Raw genomic sequence first — 23,020 nt, forward strand, 5'->3', positions numbered from 1 at the left:
ACTAGGGATCCCAGTGATCCCAGAACTTAGGAAGGAGCCAGGGCAGGCAGGTACGTAAGGCCGTACTGATGAGACAGATGCATACAAACCTTTTGGCCCTTGCCTCTTTCCCAAACCCTTGGGAATGGGGGCCAATTTCACCTTGTGATCAGTAGGAAGCTTGGGCATGTGGAGATGAAAGAGTTCTCTGTACAGGTTTACAGAGGCAGCTTGACTAGAGAGAAATAGCTGGTGACCAACAAAACAACAACGTGTATATGTGTATGTATGTATTATGCATGCATGCATATATGTATATGCACATATATGTGTGTATGTATGCAAGTATGTATATGTGTCTATGCTTACTGCACCCCATAAGCAGTAGGGATGTTGAATGTGCAGCCAGACAAGTCTGTTGTCTCCCATGTTAAGAACACGGGCATAGGGATGGTAAAGTACTTGAGCACATTTTGTGTCTCAGTGGGTTTTGATAAAGTACGGAGTGTTTTCAAAGTACTTGACATTTTTGACTTCCATAGCAGCCCTTAAAAAGGAGCAGTCCGTATTTTCTCACTGTTCTTTTTCCAAATCAATAAACTAGGATAATGAGAAATTATGATTTTCTCAGAGAAAGGTAATTACCAGCACAGAAAGGATCCGAGCCTGGAGCCAGTGACACCTATTTCTGTCCTTAATCCACATTGTGTGTCTCATCTAGTTTTTCTTCTAGCATGGAAAATGTGGTAGAACTCAGTTTAACATTAATATATCTGCCCTTTTATGTGCTAATGAGAGAGACTCTATTCACTAGATACACTTTGGACATGATCTAACCTGATGAATACAAGTTCTTTATAATGAGTCTTAAAATCATATTTGTTCATTTCCTATACTTTTCATCCCCAGATTTTTAAAACCCTTTTTTTAAAAAAAAAATCTATATTTAAAATTCAGTTCAATTTTTCTTCAGTTTAAAAAGAAAATTAAAGCTGCCAGCATAGAAACCTTATTCACCAGATATAACCATGGCTAACATTCTGGTGTACATTCTTGTCATACTTTTAATATATGTAGATACGTACTTTTAAAAAATTCTCATTTCCTTCCCCATAGTGTGTCTATGTATGTGCCATGCGTGTGTCTGTGTGCATCTGTATGTACATATGTGTGCAGGTGTGTGTGTGCACATGAATGGAAATGGAAGCCAGAAGTTAAACCTTGGGTGCTCTTCCTTGGGAAACATTGTGTTGGCTTTTGAAACAGGGTCTCTCACTAGGACACTGGGCTAGCTCTAGACCAGGCTTGCTGGCCTGTGGGCCTCAGGGATCTACCCATACTTACCCTCTCAGCACTGAGTTTACAAGCACACATCACCATGCTTGGCTTTTTAAGCGGATGCTGGGTATCAAAGGCATCACCATGCTTATACAAGCATTGTATCAGCTCCGCCATCTGCCCAGCCTGACATAATCATAGATGCAGAACTGGAACTGGGCATCATTCCGCATGCTTTTTCACTAATAGGTTTTATGAACATCTTTCTACACTACTGAATATTTTTCTACCATTATATATATATGTGTGTGTGTGTGTGTGTGTGTGTGTGTGTATGTGTGTGTGTGTATGTGTGTGTGTGTATGTATATATGTATATATATGTATATACATACATATATATATATAAACAGTGTTGTCGTTTTTACAGTGCTTTCCCCACAAAACTTTTCAATTGACACAAAAAGACAAAGAGAAAAATATCCACTGACATCATACCACTGTTGATAGTTTTATGGAAAACCTGCCAGAATTTGGGAGTGGGGCAGAGAGGGGATCCAGAAGGTTTTGTTTTCAGTGTTTGGGAGTTCATGTTCTTAAGCAAATTGCTCTCCTAGCGTCTTCATTTTCTGCTTTATGATTAAATACTACCGTAGCCTCCCACTTAGTAGGTGGCCATTGAGTTAACACAGTTTGGAATTCTGATAACTGGCTCCTCAATGCTGAGTGTTTGCTGGTTGTTTATTCTCCCAATACCCATTTCCCCAAATATGAGGCCAAAAGAAATGGCGTACCACTTATTTCATGTAGCATATAAGAGAAATCTTCTCTCACATAAGAGAAGTCTGTATAGACTGACAGGAGAGTGTGCTAAGGCCCACAGTTGTTGTCTGTGGTGCTTGTTGCAGCTGATCCCCCAAGTATGCAAGTCATCATGGGAGGCCAGTCTGGCTGTCCTTATTGCTTAGCTGCCCTCACAAACAATCTCAAGGTCCCCATGTAGACTGGGCCAGAGAAAATTCAAAGAGAGGCTTTCTGGGCTTCTGGGGAAAAGCATTTGAAACATTTAAGATAAAATATACGAAGCATGCAACCCTAATTATTAGAACCAACCATCTGGGGATTGTACGGGGAGTAAAGAACTCTAGGATAGCCCCGAATGAGTCGGTCACAACAATGGTGTCTGTGGTGGCATTGGCAGCATTTGGACTGGTCAGGGACTTACCCGACCCGTAATAGGTTTTTACATCAGTGAATACCGGTCTTTGTTATGTAGGACGGATTCTGATGGAAGCTAAAAGGATCCTAAGTGATAAATGGTTTATATTTAAACATACAGAAATTTAAATACAGCAGTAATTTTGGTTGAATATTTTCTATTAGCATACTAATTTTCTTTGGCTGAGTATCAGGACAAATTTTATGCTTTTGACATGGAAGTAATTTATTTAGTTTCTGAATTAAGAGGAAAAATGGAATATAGATTTGCTACTAAGTTCTAGCTAAAACTGTCTTTTAGGCATTTTGATCCTATATAGAAACAAACATAGCAGGGTCTCAGTCTGAGAAGACAGTGTTCATCATTTATAGCCCTATGAAACCAGCCTGGCAATGCTGTCTTTATGAGTTGGCTGGGGATCTCAATAGGAACTCATATCAGAACTCGTTCTTATTGTAGATGAAAGATTAGTAAAGCAATGTTAACTTCATATTCTTAAATGAAATAAACTTTTAGAAATTGTCTTTAGAGTTATCTTTTTAATGACTTATTTTTATTGTTTTTAATTATGTATATGAGCATGCCTGCATATAGGCATGTGCAAATGAGTGTGTCTGCCCATGGAGACCAGAGACATTGCTTCTTTCTGGAGCTGAAGTTACAGGCTGCTGTGAGCTGCCCAGTGTGGCTGCTAGGGACCCAACTTGAGTGCAGCACTCTCACCACTAACTCCTGCTTGAGTTAAGTACTCTTAACTACTGAGCCATCTCCCCAGTCCCTCTTTAGATTTCTAAAGGAAAAATTGTCAGCTTAAATTTGCCTTAAGCCAAGTCTTATTACCACTGTGGTCCCTATTGAATTCTTGAAAATGTTTGTCTGCATCTAACCATCAGAACACTTTCCCTCTGCAGTCATGGAATCTGAGAATTTCTTTCCAGTAAGGAGATTTTGATTTGTTCATAAGAACATGATGTCCTTTTGAAGAAAACAGCCATCTTTTTTTAAAAAATATTTTTATTTTCTATATTCTTTGTTTACATTCCAAATGATTTCCTCTTTCCCGGATCCCCCCTCCCCATATGTCCCATAAACCTTCTCTCCATCCATTCTCCAATCAACTCCCTCCTTTTTTTCTCTGTCCTTATATTCCCCTCCAATGCTAGATCAATCCTTTCCAGGATCAGGACCTTCTCCATACTTCTTCATGGGAGTCATTTGTTATGCGATTTGTGCCTTGGGTATTCAGGGCTTCTGGGCTAATTAATATCCACTTATCAGAGATTGCATTCCATGTGTATTCTTTTGTGACTGGGTTACCTCACTTAGGATGATATTTTCCAGATCAAACCATTTGCCTAAAAATTTTGTGAATTCATTGTTTCTAATTGCTGAGTAGTATTCCATTGTGTAAATATACCACATTTTCTGTATCCATTCCTCCTTTGAGGGGCATCTGGGTTCTTTCCAGCTTCTGGCTATTATAAATAAGGCTGCTATGAACATAATGGAGCATGTGTCTTTATTGCATGCCGGAGAATCCTTTGGGTATATGCCCAGGAGAGGTATAGCAGGGTCCTCCGGAAGTCTCATGTCCAGTTTTCTGAGGAACCGCCAGACTGATTTCCAAAGTGGTTGTACCATCTTACAGCCCCACCAGCAGTGGAGGAGTGTTCTTCTTTCTCCACATCCTTGCCAACACCTGCTGTCTCCTGAGTTTTTTACCTTAGCCATTCTGACTGGTGTAAGGTGAAATCTCAGGGTTGTTTTGATTTGCATTTCCCTAATGACTAATGATGTTGAGCACTTCTTAAGGTGCCTCTCGGCCATCCGAATTTCTTCAGGTGAAAATTCTTTGTTTAGATCTGTGCCCCATTTTTTAATAGGGTTATTTGGTTCCCTGGGGTCTAACTTCTTGAGTTCTTTGTATATATTGGATATTAGCCCTCTATCAGATGTAGGGCTGGTAAATATCCTTTCCCAATTTGATGGTTGCCATTTTGTCCTTTTAACAGTGTCCTTTGCCTTAAAGAAACTTTGTAATTTTATGAGGTCCCATTTGTCAATTCTTGATCTTAGAGCATAAGCTATTGGTGATCTGTTCAGGAACTTTTCCCCCATGCCCATGTCCTCTAGGGTCTTCCCCAGTTTCTTTTCTATTAGTTTCAGTGTGTCTGGTTTTACATGGAGGTCCTTGATCCACTTGGAGTGAAGTTTAGTACATGGAGATAAGAATGGATCAATTCGCATTCTTCTGCATGCTGACCTCCAATTGAACCAGCACCATTTGTTGAAAAGGCTATCTTTTTTCCACTGGATGTTTTTGGCTCCTTTGTTGAAGATCAAGTGACCATAGGTGTGTGGGTTCATTTCTGGATCTTCAATTCTATTCCATTGGTCCACTTGTCTGTCACTGTGCCAATACCATGCAGCTTTTAACACTATTGCTCTGTAGTATTGCTTGAAGTCAGGGATACTGATTCCCCCAGAATTTCTTTTGTTGTTGAGAATAGTTTTAGCTATCCTGGGTTTTTTGTTATTCCAGATGTATTTGGGAATTGCTTTTTCTAACTCTGTGAAGAAGTGAGTTGGGATTTTGATGGAGATTGCATTGAATCTGTAGATTGCTTTTGGCATGATGGCCATTTTAACTATATTAATCCTGCCAGTCCACGAGCATGGCTGATTTTTCCATTTTCTGAGGTCTTCTTCGATTTCCTTCTTCAGAGACCTGAAGTTCTTGTCATATAGATCTTTCACTTGTTTGGTTAGAGTCACACCAAGATACTTTATATTGTTTGTGGCTATTGTGAAGGGTGTCATTTCCCTAACTTCTTTCTCAGCCTGCTTATCCTTTGAGTATAGGAAGGCAACTGATTTGCTTGAGTTGATTTTATAACCAGCCACTTTGCTGAAGTTGTTTATCAGCTGTAGGAGTTCTCTGGTGGAGATTTTCGGGTCACTTAAGTAGACTATCATGTCATCTGCAAATAGTGATAATTTGACTTCTTCCTTTCCAATTTGTATCCCCTTGATCTCCTTATGTTGTCTAATTGCTCTAGCTAGAACTTCAAGTACTATATTGAAAAGATATGGAGAGAGAGGACAGCCTTGTCTAGTCCCTGATTTTAGTGGGATTGCTTCAAGTTTCTCTCCGTTTAGTTTGATGTTGGCTACCAGATTGCTGTATATTGCTTTAAAGATGTTTAGTTATGGGCCTTGAATTCCTGTTCTTTCCAAGACTTTTAGCATGAAAGGATGCTGAATTTTGTCAAATCCTTTTTCTGCATCTAATGAGATACTTGACAGATAAGCTCAAAGTCCCTTGAAGACATTTTCTCAGCCTCATAGCTGTACTGTAGGGTACAGACTTAAACCTGCTTCTTACGATAGGAGAAGTGAGATTATACATTTTTTAAAGGTGCTCCCAGGTACACCACCAATGTTCACAGAAAATGTGAACTCTGACAGTGTGTTAGCCAGGGTCATGTCCTAACTGGCTGTAACTAAGTTCAGATCTTCCTTTGAAACTTGAAAGGAGAATGCTAAGAGGCAGGAACTGCAAACAAAACACAACACAACACAACAAAACAAAACAAAAACAGAGAATTCTGAAAATCAGTGAAGGAAAAATATTCTAAGCAAAAAAAAAAAAAAAAAAATGGGAGCCCTGTAAGGAGATTCATGGCACCACAGATGCTTGTGGATGCCTGGAGCTGCACATAAACCTGTGCCCCTAGTTTCTAGTAAGGAGTTCAGCATCCAAGGTCTAGGAAGCACTGCATCTGTTGCAGAAGTAGCCCTGACATCTTGTTCACATTAGTTTGCTTCATCCTCACCTTCTGAGGGAATCTGAAGAGCACCTCAAGGCTCTACGCAGACAACAGACTTACCAGTGCGAGCCATAGCTGCCCTGCCCTAGAACTTGAGCACTCACTCAAGGAGAAGACAGCAGGGCGTTAAAGCGCTCCACAAAAGCCTGCAGGACACAAAGAGGCCCAGGGTCAGAGTGGTAAGAGTAGCTGCTCTGAAGCCAGAAGGTCCTGTTTAAGATCTGCAGCTTACCAACCACATTATGGGCAATTACGCCTAACCTCCATGAGACCCCTCTGTATAATAGGGGTAATTAGCCTTGCCCTGCCCACTCCCAGGGTTGTTCTGAAGATCAAATGAGGCTATGTGTGTGAAAGTACATTATAAACCTTGACATCCCCATTAAATACCGCCATGATTATTGTGCCATCGCAAGAGGAATTTGACACAAGGGAAGGACTACAAAAGCTTTGTCTCCTCGGTGGGCAGATGACCCCCAAAGTTTGTTTTCAGTTGCAAGCAGAGATCTTGTATGCAAAGCAGGGTTTTCAAAAACAACAACATTGAAGAGTATCAGTTTGAATGTTGATAAGTGTTTTATAAATAGCTGCATAATTAGCATGTACTTACTGCAAAAAGTATACATAATATTTGATTCCCTGTTGTAGGCTGTAATGAATCTGCTGTCTCCACATCCTAGGAGGTTTTCACTTACTTTCCCTGTGATAATTTTAATACATGGCACCATTATTAGCTGAATTAAGAATAAGTAAATGAGCAGTTAAAAAAAATACAGAAAAATTACAGGTGCCTGTGGTGAGTAAGATAATAACTAGGTAAAAATATATGAAATAATTACAGTGTTTGAACGGCAGAGCCGGTATGAGGAAAATGACTCAATAGAATATCAAGCCTGCTGTGGGGAAGGGTGGGAAGAGTGCAGCCTGCCTTGTGGCCTTCACCTCTTCCCTTTTCAGCCCTGAGCACACATGTGGTCTCTCCTTAGCCAAAGGACACAATGCTGAATCAGCTGGTCCTCATCCGTAGAGACAGTCACTCTGAGAGCTTGCTTGTCATCTTATAGAGTCAGTAACCAATAATGAATGCTCCTGATTAAAAGATGCTGCAGGTGGTTTTTGACATCTGTGTAGACTTCCTGTGCTTGGCAGCATTGAAGTCATTATAAACTTATTTAGAAACAGATCTGTGATCTGTTTGACATTGTCACGGAGAAAGGTCTCAGTCATTTGGATAAAAATCTGGAGTACTTATGATATTCTTGAAGTGTTATTTTGTTTTGGTTCAGTTTGGTTTGGTTTGGGGTTTTTTTTTTGAAAAGTACATTCTGGACTAGCATTCCAAATTGTGTAATGGTTTACAAGAGTTAACCAGCCAGCGTTTGAGGACTCTTGTGCCCAGTCCCAAAACAGGAAATGCAGAGATCTACCATGTCTTTAAAACCTGGATCTAGCTCTTAAGGGTTCTGACTCAGTGCTCCTGCATGCAAATCAGGGTCCTTTAGAGAAGAGGCTCAGGCTGTGACTGGAACAGTTCGTAAATCTGACATCAAGTTAGTCATGCCATTGACATCATTGAATGCAGTGCTGATGGTCTAGTTCAGACATTAACAGGTCCTGCCCCCCTGACTCAGTTTACCCAAGTAGTAGCAGTTACACTTTTATTTTCTGCATGTTCTTTGTGTGCTTTGAGAATTGGGCTCATTTTTCTCCATTTTCAATCAATTACCCGACACCCAGCAGACTTCTAAATCTACTGTATAGCACATGTTTAATAAGAAAATGAATATTATATGAAATAAAACATAGCATCATGGACTGGGGGATAAACTGTTGGGGGGACTGAGAACTTGAGTTCCAATCCCAAGAATTTCATTGATGAATTTTGGGAACTCATTTAACCTTGTTCTGCCTCTGTTCTCATGATAGAGTTGAAGGAAATATCAAAAGGCTATGAAAACTGATTTCTGCCCCACCTGAAATTAGCTTTGTATAAGTGATGAGTTTGGCCATTTAGACTTTCGACCCTTCTCACATTTGGGATAAATTCCTGTGGGAACGAACCATTCCCTGAAGCCATCTTAGCTAGTCAATGACCTGCCAAGTCTTCTGTGTGTCCCTAAGAATCTGATTGCAGGACTGGGGATATAGCTGAGCCAAGAAAATGCCTACTGTGCACACGTGAGGGCTGAGTTCAGATCCCTAGAACCCATGTGAAAGCCAGGAATAATTTCTAACTTAGCCAGAGAGGCTGGAATCTCTAGTGTTTGCTGGCCAGTCAGTCTAGCCATTCCTGAGCACTTACAGACCTGTGTCAAGGGAAATAAACAACAAGATGGTGAGTGACCCAGGAAGACACGATGTACCGCCAACCCCTGGCCTCCACATGGGTATGTACGTGTAGGTGTGTGGAGAGGCACACAAGCACAGAGGAATCCACACACAATGTTGCCTGTGAAGGGCTTTAAGCACCAGAAGGGGAACTTAGCTATGACAATAATGTTAACCCAACTCAGTTTAGTAAGTATAAATATCTGTGAGAGAAAAGGCCAGACTTTGAAATAAATCAGTTGTTTTCCTATAGGAGAAAACATCAGTCCTTAGTTTTCATGAGAAAGGAAAGAACACACCTTCTATTTTTTTCCCCTAGTTTTAGTCAGTCCTATCTGCTGGGTGGCTCTTGACTAGAGAGGACTCAGGAAAATAGAATTGAGAAGTAGAAAAGAAGAAAAACAAAAGGGGGAAAAGGAAGAGTGGGGCAGGGAGGAGGAAAAGGAGGAGGGTGATTACGATGGCAGTGACAACAACAGGAGGAATCTCATATTAAGAAGTTTGCTTCCCTTGGTGCTGGAGAGATGACTCAGCAATGAAGAGCACTGGCTGCTCTTCCAGAGGACCTGGGTTCAATTCTCAGAACCCACATGACAACTCCCAATTGTCTCTAACTCCAGTTCCAGGGGACCTGACACCCTCACATAGACATATGCAGGCAAAACACCAATGCACATAAAGTAAAAATAAGTTTAAAGACTGAAGTCAAAAAATTGCTTTCCAAGTGCAATTGTTTTTTCCTAACATAGTGTAGAGGCCCTGTTGCCACTGTTTGGGACAGTGGGCACAAGAAGAGCCCTGTCTGGATTTGTAAGCCCTGATATTTACTTCTCAAGATTTTGGTGGGCACATCCCCTCCCTTAGAACCTTAGTGATTTTTCATCTTTGAATAAAACCTCCCAGGTTTGTAGAGAGCATTATATGTATATGCCCGTGTGAGCATGCCGAAGGTATTTTATAAATGTAAACTTCTACATACACTCAAAACATTGTATTAATATGCCAGCTATATATTCTGTCAAAAACCAAAGCAAACCAAACCAAAGAAACAAACAAAAAACCTAGATCTCAATATCAATAGAGACGTTGAGAAAAATCTCTGTGCTGACTTGCAGAGATTCTATAGACCCTGAGGATTAGCCACAGGCGTGCTGCTGATACTGCCCAACCATCTGTGTGAACGTGCTTCCTCAATCCCAGTAAAGACCTGGCTAATCAGAATTAAATACCCTTGGTTCCAACATGGTGTTCCAGACTGTTTTCATTGTCATACAGCTAGAACAGACTCTCCTCTTCTTCATGTCAGGGCAGTGTCCAATCAATGCAATATTCCAGGTCAGGAAGGACCCAGGCCCAGCATATCTCTGCCACTGTGCACCTGCTTTATGGAGTTTCTTTGTCAATAAGTAACTCAGGTGGAATGATTTCTTTGCCCACATATCTGTAAAATACTTTGAGTTCTCTTTAATAGTTCACTAATTTATTTTAAAATACATTTGCCTCTTAAAAACCAAATCAAAGGGGCTAGAGATGTGGATAGCTCAGTGGTTAAGGGCATTTGTTGCTCTTGCAGGGAAATGGAGTTTATTTCACAGTACCCACATTTGTAACTTGAGTTCCAGGGAACCCAATACCCTCTGCTGGTCTCTGTGAGTACGGCATGCACACGGTGCGCTTATATGCAAATCAAACACCTATAAACATGAATCAAAAACAAATACATCTTTTAAAAAAGAAAATCAACACTTTCCTCATTTCATCTTGGGGCGATTTTTCTAAATTTAGGGCAAAGGCTCCCAGTCTGTACACAAGCTCAGTAGAAACCTCCATTTCCTTTGTATGGTGTCTCCATCTTTAAGTAATTCTAGATCATACTTCATGTGTAATGAAATCTTTTTAAAGATTCTAGACTGTACAGCTAGTCAGGGCACAGTGTGATTTTATTTTAAAGTTGATATGACATATTCAAGAATGTATGCACATTTTCACAGAAGAAGTCATCAGAATTTTTTAATAGACATTATCTCTTGGTTGTCTAGCAAAGTGGACAGAGAGAAGCCTTGGTTGAGGGAAGGCTGGAGAATATATACCGTGACTGCAGCTTAAGGTCAGCATAGCTGGTGTTGAGTGAGCTCAGCGTAAGCCTGGCATAGCAGGAGCCTTCAAACCCATTCTACTTAGAGCCCACAGTTGTCCTTCCTCATACCTACCAAGGCTGTCCAAACCCCACACCCCTGATTCCATCTTAGCCACCGCTATTTTATTCTGCCGACTCCAGAAATGAAGGTTTAAAATAGAACTTTCCAAAGCATGAGCTAAACCCAGTTTCCGTGTGTCTTGATTTATTTTCTATCCTTGCACTAGAACACCAGACACTGGATCATTTATAAAGAAAAGAGATGTAGTAGCTCACAGTGCTGGGGGCTGGGGTTTCAAGGGGGCCACATCTCCTCAGTGTCTGCTGAGGGCATCGTCCTGCTCCAGACAGAAGGGGTAATGGGCATGTAAGAAGAAAAAGCCAAGAAAGAAGCCCACGTGTTGTATAATGATCCACTCTAGGAAGCACCAATCCACCCCTGAGAACTAGCACTGTCTCTCAACAAGAACATCAGTGTCCAAGACATAGCCTTGCAGTGTTGCATTAGAGAATTAAAGCCCAAACATGAATCTCGGTGGGGATATACCATATGAAAACTATAGTACCATGCAAAACACGGGGTTGCATCAAATCAACCGTGAGAAGGTGGCATATTTTTGTTATGTTAGTTTGTGGTACCTAGCGTTCTTTGGATCAGCCTTACATTAGTGTTAATAAATACATCTAAAGAGAAGCTGGAAGCTGTCTCATCTCACCCCTTCCTCAGGCGAGCACACAGAAGTCTGTAGTTCTCAGTGACTCACTCCAAATCAAAGCAATAAACAGTGGGAACCAAAGAACCCAGGCTCAAATTCCCCTCTGCTGAGCCAACCAGTGTCTCAGACAACCCCTGACAGTGCTAATGCCTGCCTGTCGGATGCAGGAGTCACAGAACTTTATACCCGGTATTGTAGTTCTTGCGAAAGGAAAACGGAGTTATGCATATATATAAGCAAGAGACCAAAGGGTTAATCAGAAAAGAAATAATTTTCACATAAAGTGATCTGTCTTCCCTTTTTTTTATTGTAAGCTCAGAGAGAATTGTAGCAATACAAGTTGAGCAATTTTCTTTTTTTATGAACCTCGTGCTCAATTTATGAAAGCCATTTTGCAACCCATTTACATGCAGTAAACCTTTGCTTTAAGTTTCTGTCATTTACCTTGATCATGATTATTTATAGTTCTTTCCAAAAGGCCCTTTGCTGCTTTAGTTCTCGAGCATGGCACCGCCACAAGGCAGTTTTCTCTGGTGCCTTTTAAGCCTCGGTGTCAGCTAAGACGAGGCTGGCCTTGTTATTTGCTACAAGGCTTAGGAATGCTGAGAGTCAGAAACTAGCCAGAGTCGGGAGTCTTGGACTCAAGACCAACTGTGCCCTCTCTCTAGATAATCATAGCCTTTTATGTTCCCTTTGTGTTGGTTTGCCCACTTTTAGAAAGGAAACAACATTTTTTGTCACCAAATGCTAAAATAGAGCTTCACCAAAGTCCTTTTTGTATAGTTTATAACATAAACTATAAATGCTAAGTTGTTTTATGAACTAGGTGATCATGATGTGAGCTCCTAGAAATCACTAAAAAAGGAAAAGTGTGTCTAATCTAAAATACTTGTATTGTCTACACAGGAGTGTTAATGACAGTAGGACCCTTCACTTTAGACATGTGGTGGACTCTCAATTAAGTGTTGAATTCTATTAATGAATAAATAAAAAATTTGCCATGGAGGCTCACAGCACTAGGCATGGTATAGAACTCAGGACAGACCCCAAGCCTCACAGGGCTTATAATTAAGATGGCTGGCCACATGTGCTCAAATTGATAATGAAGTAGGTGGTGGCTCTGGATGAGAGACAGATGTGGTTTAAGAGGGCTCTGGAGCCCTCCCTAGGGGCTCCCTAATGCAGAGTGAGTTCCACTCCATCCTCCTGGCTTGTTTATGTAAACACTGCACCAGCCATGGTCCTAGAATGGGGTACCCACCCAGAAGAGTTAAGTTGAAAGTCATGCAAAGAAGGATCGTAAAGATGTGTGCAGAATTAAGGGGGCCAACAGGATGGGGCCAAATACCCAGAGGTAAGCAATGGGAAATCCCATCCCTGCCCTGGAGGGTGGGGTAGAAGCCTGGCAGGGGAAAATGAGAGCTGAGGCTGGACCCTGCAGGAATTCTTGTGATGTCTATGCAGTCTGCAGTCTAACTCCTCAGTCAGCTATCGGGAGTCACCAAGAATATGTGCATATGTGCTTCAGACACTGTGATCAGGAGTTTCCTTGAGGACCAAGGTGGGAGGTCGTACCAGTCCAAAGCTGGGGTCGTCATTCTCTGCCTTGCGTGTAGCTCGAGTGAAGTGGGTGGGAAGTAGCTCTGTGGTTTCCTTGACTCCTCGGCACCTACCACGCACAGCCTTCTCAAGGTACAGAACAGGAGAGAATGGACTATGCCCTCAACAACAAGAGGCGGGTCATCCGCTTGGTTCTGCAGTGGGCGGCCATGTATGGTGATCTCCTCCAAGAAGATGATACAGCCATGGCTTTCCTGGAGGTATGTGGGGAGGGGGGCGTCATTCATCCCGAGAGTATCCTTTTGTCCCCTAGGACAGGGTGCACAGCAAATCCTATAGAGACTCCGTAGTCGTCAGTTAAGACCTTGTTAGCATGTTCAATGTCAAGTACTTTAAAAAAAAGAAAAACACCAGCCATTTCTTGCCACCCCAGTTCCGTGAGCGGTGCCATCGCGATGCGTTATGGTCTGCTCTTGTGTTCTTTGCATGTTTGAGAGACTTGTAATCACATGAGTGCCTAGCATTTTGGAGGCTGGTTTTTTTCCCCCCACTTAGCTCTGTAAAGATTTTTCCCCTGTCAGTGTGATCTTTGTAATGAAAGGTTCCAATGTTTCATCAGTAGCTATCCACAAAAGCATTTATCTGTGCCCACACTGTTCTGAGTTCTCCTTCCTAGAATAACTGTGCAGCAAACACGTTTGTGCATGTGGGTCTGTCTTCGGTTCCTCGCTTTCTTGGGAGTGAGAGCGCTAGGGCGAGTGGTAGGTTGGCTGCTGAAAGGCAGATGGATTTAATGAGGAGTTGCCGGGCAGCCGGGGCAGTTCTGAACTGACCGTTTACTTGGTCAGCACTGCTTCCAGTCAGCTGCCTTTCTTCCCTGAAGCATGTGCTTTGGCCTTTGACCCTGGATTAAGTAGTACCCCAATATTCATGGATATATTCCAAGTAGTACCTGTACTGCTAAAATAACCAAGTTCTATAGATTGCTTTTTTTTTTTACACATATCTACTCAGAATGAAGTTTTTCAATTCAATATACTAGGAAGTAAACTATATAATAACTGACATGAACATATTATAATATACTGTAATAAAAATTATAAATTATTTATTTCTGGAATTCTCCATGTAGTGTTTCCAGGCTGTAGTTGGTTTCAGGTAATTGATACTGTGGAACATGACTCTCCCAAGACAAGGGAAACAACCGTCCTCGCTGCCCCCTCTAGAACTCAGCAAGAGCACTCCTGTACAGGTAGAAGATAGTGTGGCTCTGTTTCAAAATGTATAAGACTTTTCTCTAAAATTAATTTTCAGAAAAACATATGCTTCTGTTTTACTTGAGTCAGCGTTGATGAAGCTTTAAGAAAGGTGGACTGCAGTTGTAAGGGAGTTGTTCACGGAGTAAAGAAATACGGCGACTTGGGCCACATGCGGACTTGGGCCCCTCCCTCTGATTGCCTTGATTGTCACGGCCCAGCCCAGTATGGAGGCCAGTGCTCCTGAGAGCACTACAGAAATCAACTACAGTCTGGGCACAGGTGCTGATGTCACTATTAGTGGTCAGCACAGCTCTGAGAGCATCAGATGGGACTGCAGCACAAGCCTCCGGTCGAGGGCTCTGTCTGTGTTTGTACCGTTAACAACCATGCCGACAGTAAATAGGAAATAAGCGAAAAACTCTAAAGTAATGTAAAAAAATAAATATTAAAATCCCCTGGGGAGAAATGAATTTAAAGATGCCTTGAAAGTGCAGATTGTAAAGCCTCCAATTCCCAAACCTGGCACTGTTTGTGTTCTTTCACACTAACCACATGAGTCCACTTGTAGTTTATTGTTTTAATTTTGCTGTGGCAAAGTGTGAAGAACATAGCACTTACTATCTCAGCTGTTTTTAAATACACAATTCATACAGTCATTTCATCACCACTTTCTATCTAGTTCCAGGATCTTTTCTCATTAGCAATTGTGAATGTAAATGCGAAACGACTTCCTCCTTCTCTCCCTCCCCCCCCCCCCCCATCCTCTCCCCTCCCACCTCTTCCTTTCTGTGAAACTATGGGCTGGGCAGCATGCTTGGCATAGGAGCATGACTCCGTCACTGTCTAGAGAACCGTGCACCTTTCAGTCCTTAAGATGCTTGTGACCTTTGCCGGTTACAGGAGTTCTACGTGTCTGTATCGGATGACGCACGGATGATGGCTGCCTTCAAGGAACAGCTGCCTGAGCTGGAGAAGATTGTCAAACAGATGTAAGGAGGGGCTTCGCTTTAGGGGTCCTTTCACTAAGGGAGTGCCTGCCTTATGATTACAACATCTTCCAAAGAAGTCTTTGTCTGCAAAAATGGCTAGCACTGGCCTGTCATTAGCCCTATGTTCTGATCTGTGTCGTGGGCCCCAGGCACAGGTAGCAATGAAACCAGATGTGCAGAAGGACCTGGATGCCATGTGTGTTGGCAGGCTATAGAGAGGGAAGCTGCCCTTTGACAAGCCCAGGTCTAGACACATTAGTCCCTTAGACAACCCAGCAGTAAAATAGTCCATGGCGTTTGAGTACATTTGAAGACATTTACCTATATGGGAAATTCATTCTATGCTGCTAAAGCTGTCCATTACAAATATTCCTGTCCTTGAAATGAATTTGGGGGTTTCCCATTAATGGACTATTAAATTAAGTACTGGAGAACGAGTATATTATGAGATTGACTTTGAAAGCCAGGAGCTGGAGCATTCAAAGGTCTGCTCCGGATCCGCCTGTGACAAGAGCTAGTGGCTTCCCTGCTTCCCTGTGTTTTGGCCTCTTACTGTTAAAGTGAGAGTCTCTCATTGCTGTCCAGAGAGACTGTGCAACCTCAATGCCTAACTTAAGATTAAAGTGACCCACAAATAAAGCCATCTGAAGGAACAGTAGCAACGGTTTTCAACAGTGTGCTTTTTCTACTTCTTGTAGCTCAGAAGACACGAAAGCTCCACAGAAGAAGGTAAGGGCTCTTCAGAGACCAACACCATGTCTGCACCCTGCAGCATCGAGAGTATCCGGAGAGCCTGGATTGCAGCATAGCTCACTGATGTCTCCTTTGTGCACACAAAATCTATTCGCTTCATTCCAATGCTCTAATTGATTCTCAGATGCATCTTCTCCGAATGGTCATGGTTTGTCAGTCACTCTCCCTTACACACTTGTGCCTATTATTTTTACAGCACAAGGTGCTTCTGCAGCAGTTCAACACAGGTGACGAGAGGGCCCAGAAGCGGCAGCCTATCCGTGGCTCTGACGAGGGTGAGCAGTCTCTCCAATCTCTCCTGTGGAATATTTATAGTTGAGCTAAAATCTTGCCCCTGGAAACCATCGCCTTAAACCTACCAAAGCACTGCTCTTGGGTGTGCTCCTTGGTCCCCTGATAACTTCTGTTCTTGGGGTCTGGTACTCAGAAAGAGCTGAGCTGCTTGCCCAAATCTCAATGACACTGCCTCTCCCCGGCTGTCAGCATCTCTTAAAAGGATGTGGGGTCTCTTGGGGCTTGGTTGGATGACCAGCACCAATTCCTCTCCCCACCCCAGCAGAGCAGGGAGTCTACTCAGGCACTAACCATGGATGTCTAAATACTATGCATACGTAGCTCGTGTTTTTCTTTGAATGGCCAAGACCGTTTTCTCACATTGTCAACTGTCTCTGCAGTTTTGTTCAAGGTCTACTGCATTGACCACACCTATACCACCATCCGTGTGCCCGTAGCCGCCTCAGTGGAGGAAGTCATCAGTGCAGTAGCCGACAAACTCGGCTCTGGGGAAGGCCTGATTATCGTCAAGATGAACTCTGGAGGAGGTAACAGCTTAGATTAGCATCTTGGGCTTTTTACGAAATAAGCCATCCTGGCTAATAACAACCACATCAGGAGTGACTGGGTCCATCCATGGTGACCCAGAAGGATGGCAGAGGCTGTGCAAGCTCCCGGGGATAACAGAAATACTGTGTGAAGAGGCAGACTTATGAAATGTCTAGCACCCAGGTTCCCATGCAAAGGAGTGAGAAGTGATTTATGAGAGGCAGCTGTGTCCGCAGTCTCTGGCATCTGTGTCAGCCTGGGGCTCTTTCAGTAGAAACCATAAACTCTCTGGGCCTCAGATCCCTGAGAAAGGTACACCTTTAGGGAGCATGGAATTTGACAAGCAAAGACTCCAGATGCCTACAAAGCTGTAGCTAGGGCCGTTGAGGGCTCATTCTTTTTAACGGATGACAGTTCCTCACTTACCCAGTAGAGCCACAGAGCTCAGCGGCTCCGATACCATGAGGGGTACTCCACTCCCCAACCTGGAACTAGAATTCCTTTCCTCTTCCCTGACTATACTTACAGATCATCTTGTATTACCTCGTATCATTTTGTATAACCTTGTATAGAGCCTCACTACTTGGATGTAGCAATGACAGGAAAGGATGAATTAGACACACTGTGTGCTCCTGAGCTGCTCCCAGCCCGGGAGGAGCTGGGAAGTAAAGGCAACCTGCACCCCATGGCGGCAGGGCTTTGGGCAGTGGTCACCCACAATGCAGTGAGAAGGTTCAGGAAGGAGCCATTAGGCTAATTCCCCAGTGATGGCTTCACAGCCCTTTGAGGGGTCCTTCAGGAATGGAGTGAAGCATCTCTGCCTTGTCTGAAGGTAGCTGATTCCTCCGGTGCAGGATTCTAAAGTGGATGATGGATTCTCAAGACCTCTCCTTCTGTTTTGTGCCAGTTGCTCCAGACCCAGGCTGACCTCTGAGATTGATTTATTACATCCTTCCCACAGGCGTCCCAATACATCAGACATTCACCTAAACGATAGGAGGCCACAGAAGCCCGCCCCTCCATGTCCCGTCTAAAGAATTTACTGTCCCCCTGACACATGTTTTCTAACCCCCTTCCCTGCTGTGCTTTGTGGCCCTTAACCCATCTCTCTGTCTCTGTCTCTGTCTCTCTCTCTGTCTCTGTCTCTCTCTCTCTCTCTCACACACACACACACACACACACACACACACACACACACACTCATTCCCTATCCCCTTACCCCCCTGTGTTAACTAGAATTCTTAGTTTATGTTTTATCTCTCTTTATCATGTCTTTATATTGTAGTGTCTGGTATGTACTAAATACTAAACATATTCAATAAGCTATTTCATAAAATATAGAAAGACACTTGAAGTAGTTAATGATATTAGCTTCTGTATTGGGCACATGTTAAAAAGAAAAGATATATTTTTCCACTAAACACTGTGTGAGATCTCTGAAGTGGCCCCAAGGTTTCTAATAATAACCTTTCTGTCTCCAAAGTGCCAGGCATCGTTACCATCAAGAAACCTAACTTGCTGTCTGAATGACTTTGTGGGCTTTATAAATAATTATGTATATGCAGAGATCTGGGCAAATAGGTCCTTGGGTGTGCCCGCTCCTCTTCGGTCATTTCTGATGCCGTCCCAAGACCTGTGGCTCTACACAGGCAAGCACTGACTTTTTTATTCAGCGGATCTGTTTGCGCCTATGTTTTATGCAGTTGCATTGCATGTTCCGGTAATTCACCAAGCTGGCAATTTGTTGGTGTGATTAGGGCAGTGCGGCAAATCTCAGATGGATTTAATAGGCAATCTCATGCTTTTTATGTTCACAGAAAAGGTGGTGCTCAAACCTAATGATGTCTCAGTATTTACGACGCTCACCATTAATGGACGCCTGTTTGCCTGCCCGAGAGAGCAATTCGACTCACTGGTAAGAGTGAATGGCCTCCTCGGAGCACCGGGTGCAATCAGAAAACCCTGTCTGCAGCTTAATTTCACAGCCATACTGAGGCCGGTTGCTAAAAATCCTTGACTGCTATGTGGCTTGTTTTATACTGTGGCCTATTGGGAAAGCCTCAGGTGCTCCCTGGAGATGGTGCTCCAGGCTTTAAACAATCTTCTGTGGAAATTAGCCAAGCCGTACCGCTGTTACGGGGACACAGTTCAACTTTCAGAGTCTTGGTTGGGATTCCTTTCATTAAAATGTCTTTAAATTCAGTATCAGTGTTCAAAGTCAGAATTCTCAGGAGGGAAATAATCACAAGCAAGGGAGGCGTTGGCCTTAGGAGACTCCCGGGTGAGGACCCGTGGCAGAGCCATCACCGGGTCTAGAAGGACTCTTCCCTGAACGTGCTCTCTGGGTCACCATGGGATACCAGAGGCCAGAACACTTGTTCCCAGCCACTCATAACTTCTGTGAAGAAGGAGATACATTAATTTCTGTTTCTCCTCCAAAACTCGAGTGCGGGATTGACTAGAAGATCTTAGAAGCCACAGGACTGGTTTGGTTTCACAAATCCAGTTTTTCTGTCTCAGGACACACAAGCTTCCCTTGTGAGGAAATAAAAGACAACCTGTGGGTGAGAGGCGGGCTATACCAACATCTTGGGAGAGGTCTGTTTCCTTAGTGAGGTGTAGACAGGTCTTGCTAGAACTTTAGGAGGGAGTTGGGTTAAAGCGTGTAATCAGAGCCCTTGTGACAGCCCAGGTTCACACCCAGCAACAAAATGTGCCTCTCAGATCTTGATAGGATGTGTTTTCCCTCAACAGGACTCTGATTTCTGCTTCAGGGAATGCCAGGGTTTTTTGTTCATTCTTTTTTCTTTTTTTCCTAAGATGTGGTCTTGTTTTGTGGCTCTTAGGTCTCTGTCCTCCTTCCTTAGAATTCCCCATGCTGAGATTACAGGTGTGTGCCACCAGACCCAGGGGCACAGCTCATTTGGCACCATTTTGCTTTCACCTAAGAACTTCATGAATATGACGCAGTGATTTCCCTTCCCCCAGCCCCCTCATCCCTCCTCAGCCCCAACCAAGCCCCGAGCACCCGACTCGCCCTAGCACCAGCACCAGAAGATCAGCACTGAGTCACAAGCCTTAATTTGTGTTCTTTGGTTCTTTAATCACCTGCCTTCATTGCTTTCTGAATAAACATCTTTAGGGATTTAAAGTAAATAATAAAAAAATAAATAGCCAGGAAACCATGTAAAGATGTCAGCAGAAGAGGGACTCTACAGAATTGTCCTCTGACCTCTACTGGTGCCAGAGAACATTGGCCCTTCCTCTCCCCACACATCACGCGTGCACATGTAACTTAAAACTTGCTGTGAGTCCACATACCCTCTCCTGGAAACCAATGCCTTAAACAGCTAGCGCTGCTGATGCTGCGTCGAAGGTGCCGGGTGAAGTGTCTCCCTCTCTTGCCAGCTGGCTCTCGGCTGCTTGTTGAGCCAGGGGTTGGATAGTTAGGCATGTGGACTGTCTCCAGCTCCCTGGGGGCAGACACTAACTTTTTAAGCTTCTGTTTATTGCTCATAGTCCTGCGGCCTTCCAAGTCCTGGGCTCTTGCTTATCTTCCATTTTAAGACCTGAATGGTCGGAAGGAATTTGCTTGGCAACCAAGGCCCCTGGCCATGAGCCTCTCAGCTGGGGTTGCTGTGTACCTGTCTCTGTGTGCTCAGAGAGGGCAGACCTCACCTGAAGCTTCCTCTTGGGCTTACGAAAACATCGCGATGACGACCATCTTTCTAGAAAGAGTTGTCCAGAGGGTGACTACAGTGCAGAATGTTGACTGAGCCCTCAAAGCTATCACCACACACTTACCAAGTGTCAGCTAGCACGACAAGTGCCCAGGGGCATCTGTCCTTATGACAATGACAGTCAAATTAGGAAGAGAGTAACCCAAGCTGTCCAGAAAAAAAATGAATCACAATGTTAAATTGTGTTGTTGAAAACTAGTAGAGTGCCTGTGATGAACCTACTGCGGAAGGGCTCACATTCCAGAGCTTTGTTCTCTTGATATTTTATATTTGGGTATAAATGTTAGTACAAAGCCAATTACAGCAAGGCCTCGGTGTACTGTAATTTGGCCCTGCTTTTATCCACTCAATGGTTCCTAAGACTTTTATTTAGTACCTGCCACATCATTCCACAGTCTGTGGATGTTTCTGGCTGTGGGACAGTCTCAAAGACAAACCCTTCATAGTCTGTGTCTCTCAAGGAGCCTGTAATAACCAGTGTGTCATCAGAGAGGATCCACTATGTTAAGTTGCACTACAGAGGCAGGGGTATAGCACGAGCAAAAAGGGGTGCTAGGGTGCAGGTCAGTTAGCCAGCAATTACATTGACAATTAGCACCCCCTTTTATGTGTTAAGTCTCTGGACTAGGACCACAGTAATGTCATTCTTCCGATTGCCTTCCCTCAGCATTAGGTGGAGGAGGGACCTATAGGGGTCCAGAGAAGACATCTTGTCACTTCTCAGACACCCCTGCTGTGCAGATCCCATGTAAGCTCTGCTGTACCTAGCCAGTGGGACATCTTCACAAGAAAATGGCCCAAGGCAGTGTTTCCTCTGGGGACTAGGCTGTACATGTAAATCCCGTTTCAGAGGCAGGCTCTCCTGCTGATGCTCACCCCCACTCAAATGAAGGTTGAGATTCTAGAGCTTTCTTGAACCTCTGAAAGGGTGTGGGGATGACAACACAACCTCTATTACCAAAAGGGCTTCGCATCGTTCTGAGTGTTGAAATCACCATAGGGGGTGTTGGGTTAATCAGTCCCATCTATGAGACACCATAAAACCTCAAGGAAAGGGCTAGAGATGCAGGTAGCTGGAGTTACTCCGTCCTCAAGAAGAGAGCAAACTTAGAGTAGGAAGCAGCTTTAGAGCAGAGCAGAGGGGCCCGCTCACAGCAGCAGCTCCAGGACAGAAGGGAGGAGACCTTGTCCTCAGGCCAGGAATTTAAGAGCTTTACCTACTCTTCTACTGAAGACTTCCCCGGGGCTGGAACCATTCTCAGCTGGTTCTATATATTACTTGCCCACCAGCACCAGTTCTGTTTGGAATTGTTGCTTTCTGCCCTGTTCTTTGTGTTCTACAGAGTGGACCCATATCCAGCTCTTAACCTAATGTTGCACTAACCACACTTTCCTGTGCATTTGTAGCAGTGCAACCCCTCTGGAAACTAATCTGAGACAGGGGACATCCCTGTGCTGAGGACTGGATTTACATGCTGCACTTAAATTGTTCCCATTTAATCCTCTTAACAAATCTCAATATTAGTTGCCAACTTGGGTAGTATAACCCTGATTTACTGGAACTACAGACGGACAGTCAAAAGATTAAGGGATCATACCAAGTATGTGTTGCTACAGAGAGGTTGGTGTTCCGTCTGCTGTTTGCTGAAGCCGGCACTAGCGTGATCTAGTACAAACCACCTCCTAATCTGGTACTCAGACCCTCTTTAAAAGCTGTTATTTGGTCCCTCTCTGTAATCTGTTCCTGCAAATCAAACATCCTGTCAGCTTCCTCATTTTCACCCTTGCGTCCCTCAGAAGCATGAGCTGTCCTGTTGATGGAGGTTGACTCTGTTACACTGCAAACTTGTTTTCTCCGCTCGCAGATGAACTTTCCAATGCAGGAGCCACCAAAACCCTGAGCATGTCATTTCTTGGGTGTCTAGAACACCTTGAATACATCAGCGATGAAGATGCTGATGAAATCTGTATAATAGTAATATTTCTATCATGAACCCCTTTTCTTATTAATGCTGGGTTTGGAGCACCAAGCCTTGTACATGCAAGGAAAGTCCTTAACCAGAGTTATATCCCTAGCCATGTGACATGAGTATTGAATATCCAAATACTGTTAGCATCATAGCGGCAAATAGTCTTTCTGTGTCTCATGTGTATGCATATATATCCATTCCTAAATATCCACTCCTAGTCTTTCAGATAAGTACTAAGGTATTATACACTCCATCTGCCACTCTTCTGACAAAATAAAAACACTATATAGCATTTCTTAGAACACAAAAGGAGATAAGTGAATCCTACCCCCCCCCAAAAAAAAACCCTTTTGACAAGAGTCTTGGTCAAAGTAGCAGAGTCTTGTCTGGCCCCAGACATGTAAATAACATTCTCAACCCAATAGCTCTCAGGTCAGGCTG

The 23,020-nt window shown here is 43.4% G+C and overlaps 1 protein-coding gene across 2 annotated transcripts in view; it reads left to right on the forward strand.

The window, feature by feature from the left end:
* Rapgef4 (Rap guanine nucleotide exchange factor 4) overlaps positions 1 to 23,020 on the forward strand; it is a 286,423-nt gene that overhangs the window by 239,925 nt on the left and 23,478 nt on the right. For both annotated transcript variants that reach the window (XM_052182692.1, XM_052182693.1), the window contains 6 exons: positions 13,156 to 13,306; positions 15,206 to 15,294; positions 15,993 to 16,023; positions 16,244 to 16,322; positions 16,722 to 16,868; positions 18,687 to 18,784. In XM_052182692.1, the coding sequence (XP_052038652.1) occupies positions 13,156 to 13,306; positions 15,206 to 15,294; positions 15,993 to 16,023; positions 16,244 to 16,322; positions 16,722 to 16,868; positions 18,687 to 18,784 (595 nt within the window). The remainder of the gene's footprint in view (positions 1 to 13,155; positions 13,307 to 15,205; positions 15,295 to 15,992; positions 16,024 to 16,243; positions 16,323 to 16,721; positions 16,869 to 18,686; positions 18,785 to 23,020) is intronic.

This window comes from Apodemus sylvaticus, chromosome 5, assembly GCF_947179515.1.
Source record: "Apodemus sylvaticus chromosome 5, mApoSyl1.1, whole genome shotgun sequence".
Lineage (NCBI taxonomy): Eukaryota > Metazoa > Chordata > Mammalia > Rodentia > Muridae > Apodemus > Apodemus sylvaticus.